This window comes from Oratosquilla oratoria, chromosome 44 (assembly GCF_046742065.1).
Source record: "Oratosquilla oratoria isolate Oo_2021 chromosome 44, ASM4674206v1, whole genome shotgun sequence".
In the NCBI taxonomy this organism is placed as follows: Eukaryota; Metazoa; Arthropoda; class Malacostraca; order Stomatopoda; family Squillidae; genus Oratosquilla; species Oratosquilla oratoria.
In genome coordinates this window covers 2,201,277-2,205,717 of record NC_134820.1, presented here as the reverse complement: position 1 = coordinate 2,205,717, position 4,441 = coordinate 2,201,277, and the positions used below count along the sequence as shown (strand labels likewise).

General features: G+C 41.1%; 1 protein-coding gene across 1 annotated transcript; it reads right to left on the bottom strand.

Moving 5' to 3' along the window:
• Positions 1-260: 260 nt before the first annotated feature.
• LOC143022191 (uncharacterized) lies at positions 261-4,202 on the bottom strand. The gene is made up of 4 exons (XM_076180291.1): positions 1,815-4,202; positions 1,349-1,592; positions 657-988; positions 261-371 (listed from the first exon to the last, which is right to left on the bottom strand). The coding sequence occupies exons 1-4, from the start codon at positions 4,200-4,202 to the stop codon at positions 261-263; spliced, it is 3,075 nt and encodes a 1,024-aa protein (XP_076036406.1).
• Positions 4,203-4,441: the final 239 nt, after the last annotated feature.

Sequence of the window (4,441 nt, the reverse complement as noted above, 5' to 3'; positions counted from 1 at the left end):
GGGGTGTCTGTTTCTTTTTAAGTATCTCTAGGTAGTTATATCTGTGTGTTCCTGTACACACCAGTTAAAATCTTTCCAACAATAACGTTCCTTCTCAAATTTATTACCATAACTCTAGTCCCATTACAGATTTCCGGAGGGCAAATGTTCCTCATAACCATCACAATTGCTCCTTCCTTCAACCTTAATTTGTGTGGAGGAATGGAAGGGCTATCCATAGAATTGAAAACTGACGCCTGAACGTCCATCCCTTCTATTGATTAACAACCGACATCTACGCTCATGTAAACCACTTCCTTACCAATCACTTTATTGTACACAAACTCGTTAATGATTTCGACGTCGTTGTTCGTGGGAGATATTATAGCTCTCTTTTCAAAGAAAGAGACGTTAAATATGTTCTCTCCCATTCCTCTGTACACTCTTTCAACTAACTCTTCTCTGCTGTCAACTAACACCCCGAAACCTTCTCCGAAGTGACACTCTTTGTACTTTCCTTCTCCAACTTCTAATAATTTCTCTGCAAAGTTTATGTTTTCTTCGTCTTCACTCTTAAGTCGAACGTTCTTTATCAGTTCTAACTCTTCGAAGAAAGGCCAAAAGTAACTTGATTTCAGACAACTGTTCAACTCGTCGTTCTTTCCTCCTCCTCTTACAACTGGTAATATCTGTCTAAAGTCTCCAGCACAAACGAACGTCTTTCCTCCCATGAAAATATCAAGACCGGAAAGGTCCCTCAAAGTGATATCCAGGGCTGAGATTGTGTTCTTATTTGCCATCTCTGCTTCGTCCCACACAATCAAAGAAGACATAAGAAGCAATCGAGCTAGTTCGGACTTGTGCTTTATGTTGCATGTTTTTCTTTCGTTATGTTCCATCAGTGGTATCTTGAACATATTATGGGCAGTTCTTCCCCCGTGAAGGACAGTAGCTGCTATACCCGAAGAAGCCACAGCTAAAGCCACTTTACTCTTCGAACGAACTGTGTCTAGAAGAAGATTCAAAAGGAAGGACTTTCCTGTCCCACCAAGTGCATTTAAGAAGAACGCTTTGCTTTTGTTTTCCGTCTCACAACCAACACTTTCAATGATTTTATCGTAACAAATCTTCTGCTCTCTGTTTAATAGAGGGAGAGCTCTCTCCACTGTCTCGGACAATTCTTTAGAATTATAGGCTTTCTCCCTCCTTATCACGTTTGAAGACTTTTCTCCATTTCTGGAAGAAGGTAAGCCGTAGTGGACTATGTTTCCTCCTCCACAATTGAAAACTTGTTCTTGGATGTCGTCAAGAGCATCGAGGTATATTTCGTCGTTGTAATCCTTCAACCCTCTAAGATATAGAAAATCACTCGAGAAGAGATCCTTTGTTTCTTCCCAGATATCTTTCTGGTCTTCTAGATCCGAGAACACTAACATGCTAGCGTAAGTCGAACGAAGTTCTTTGCGGTCATTTGTGTAGTTTATTATCTCCAGGATAGTCTGTTTCCAAGTCTCTTCATCTTTTAAAAGACCCATAGCCTTAACGGCTTCCCTGTAAGTTCCGTAGAGTACACCGTCCACCATCCTGAGGTCTTCGAAGGATTTGGGACCTCTCTTGTGGGTTAGAAGCATTCTCATATAGAACAGTTCTACTGTCTTGTTCGTTACAGCTCTTATCCTTCCAATAGCGTGAGTGTTACCTTTCCTCTCCTCCCAACATGATTTTGGAATGCTGTACTTGAAGTAAGCAGCTACTTCGTTGTAAGTTAGGGTGGCTGCGTATTCGTTAACGCTACATAATTTGAAAAATGCTGTCAACTGAGTGTCTCTGTTTGCCTTCTTTTTTATGTCTGCCTTTGAGGAATCGGCGTTGAAGAATACTTCGTTTTCGTCCTTTAAATGGAGGTCCAGATTCATAACAGGAGGGTAACTACTGTGTATGGGGAATCTGAATATCTTCCAAGTTGCTTCGTTGGAGTTAACGAATCTTGCATCCGTGAAGTTCTTAATTTCATTGATTTCTTCGGTTCCCTCGGTTTTAGTGAATAGAACTCTGTCACATCCTTTGTTGACGTACTTTGTAACGTACGCTATAGCCTTAATAGAATTTGAACACTCTACGTTTATGTGAGAGTTAAATCTCAAGCAAAGATAGGGGTTGTAAGGCACCACCCATGAGTTGTCGATAGTTACTTCCTGTCCCTTTAACTTTTTCACAAAGGAGAAACCTCCTTCTCCCACAGCTCTTCTCCTGTAGAGAGGGTAGCCGTTGTTTCCGAATTTTATCGTTGAACGGCACTGTTTCGGAAAATCTTTCTGGCACGTCCCTCTATCGTTTTTCTTCCCATTACAACACACGGAGCTTTCATCGTAGCCTATGCACGGTCCGTGTATCATGTTAGTGGTAACAATATCATACAGTTCTGGGTGTTTTTTCTTGTCGGGTATCTCGGCGGATATTAGGCTCGAAACGGTATTTTCAGTCACTTTACGTTTCATCCATAGAAGAATGTGAACGTGAGGCAAGCCTCTTTTCTGCCACTCAATGCTGTACAAATGAGCTGAGACTTCTCCGAATATTTTATCTGTTAATAACTCTCTCATTAGTTGGTCTACCTTGAGTTTAAAAACACGACTAACTATATCTGGACGATTACAGACGTTAATAGTGTCGCCGTATAGTGTCAATTCTTTCCATTTCGGATTCATAGTGAAAGTTATGAAAAAATCCGGAGAACCGTATCTTGACACAAAAGTTAACGCATCCTGTTGCCTCTCTTTCATGTATCTCGGGCCTCCCACGAAACACTTAGAAAGTAGCACTCGTTGTCCTTTATGGGCTGAATCACTCTTAAGAATATCGGACCTCTCTTTTCTGATTTCATGTTGGTTAAAACGGATATAATCTAATCGATTTGATTCAGCCTTCACGTAACAGTCAATAACGAATCTCTGGAACAGTGTTCGACATTGAAAGAGAGCTGTGAAACAGTTCTCTCTTTCCATAAACATAGAAGCGTAATATGCGCACGGAGAAATCTTCTTCTCGTTCCCAGCTTTGTTAGCCTTCAGAGACCGCAAAAGATACGTGTAACCCATATCTTCGTTGTGTATCAATAAAGGGTACTGGAACGGATCATAAAAGAAACTGGTGTGATCCACAAACCTAATTTTATATTTCGAATCCTTCTTGGGACTGGTTATCTTTATTAAAAGAGGATCGTGCTCGTCGTCTAGATTCACTATACCACCCACAGTCACATTTGATGTCGGAAGGTGGTAAACTCCTTTATGTTCCTTCGTTTCAAAGTTTTCAACCGCTTTAAGTTGGAGATTCATTTGTGGTATCTCTTTATGCTTTTCAATATGCAATGCTATCAGTTCCCTGGAGTTTTCTATTTCAGACAAAATCTGTCTCAAACACTTATTGTTTTCGAGAAGGTAGTTGAATATTATACGAATTATCTCCTCGTTCTCGTTGTACTCTCTTTCTTCTATTTCTCTTCTGGATTTAGTTGATTTTTTCTCCTCGCTTATAGGTGCTTCCAAAAACAACTCGGAGACTTTATAGGTTCTGAGTCTAATTTGTTCCTCTCTACTGTTATAGAAATAGAGATCTAGGAAGTTATCGACAACCCCGTTAGGTCTTCTCCGTGTTAAGTCCTTTACGTCTCCGTTGGAAAACTTTTCTTCGTCCGAAAACATACCTCGAGCCTCCTTGTCTCCCACTAATAACTCTGGCCTCACATAACTGGTTCTGTGGTATATAGCACCCTTTATCTTGTACACCATAGCTTTTTCAGCTGCATTTTCCAATTTCTTGGATGTTGCAAAGGAACTGAAACTAAAGACAGTATTAAACCCGATTGTGTTCTTAAGAAATCTTTTAGAAAGAGGGGTAACACCTTCAAATAGTGATTTGAACTCTTCGTTTTTTATCTCAGAGGGTTTCACAGCTGGGATTTGTCCCAATCTACAACACAAACCCTCTGTCTCCCTTTTCCACCTTAAAGCATCACAGTACTTGCACTTTACGTCGCCAAGTTTTCCAATGCTGTGTTCCACAACGTCGTAGGTGTCCCTTATTCGTGCTTTCAAACCACTACAGTCTTCTTCGTAATCCGTCATTTCAAGCTTTATCTTCCCTTCCCTGCATGTGCTGTTACTCGTAGCATGAGCCGCAGGGTGGAGGCAGAGATTAGCGAGCATAAAGAGGATGCTCATGTTGGTGTAATTACCCCCCAACCTAGTGAGAACATAGAGGATGTTCCTACTCAGCCTGACCTTGCTGATCTAGGTGATTTTTTTTTTAAACTTCTCCTCCACCCGGTGACCTTCATAATAGGTTTGATAGCGAAAACGACACTGAGGGAGACAATGTTACCACCCTGGATAGTTTCGGTTCCTCCCCAGTCACTAGGAGTACGCTCATTCATCTCCAAAAAGAGGACCCTGAACTAGCC

Bases quoted from the DNA above. Each gene is read 5' to 3' on its own strand.
- LOC143022191 (XM_076180291.1), bottom strand. From the start codon at position 4,202: ATGAGCATCCTCTTTATGCTCGCTAATCTCTGCCTCCACCCTGCGGCT. The intron at 1,593-1,814 runs GCAAACAGAGAC...CTAACCCACAAG, and splicing joins AGGCAGACATAAAAAAGAAG to AGAGGTCCCAAATCCTTCGA. The intron at 372-656 runs GTAAGAGGAGGA...TTCTTTGAAAAG, and splicing joins TTAGACAGATATTACCAGTT to AGAGCTATAATATCTCCCAC.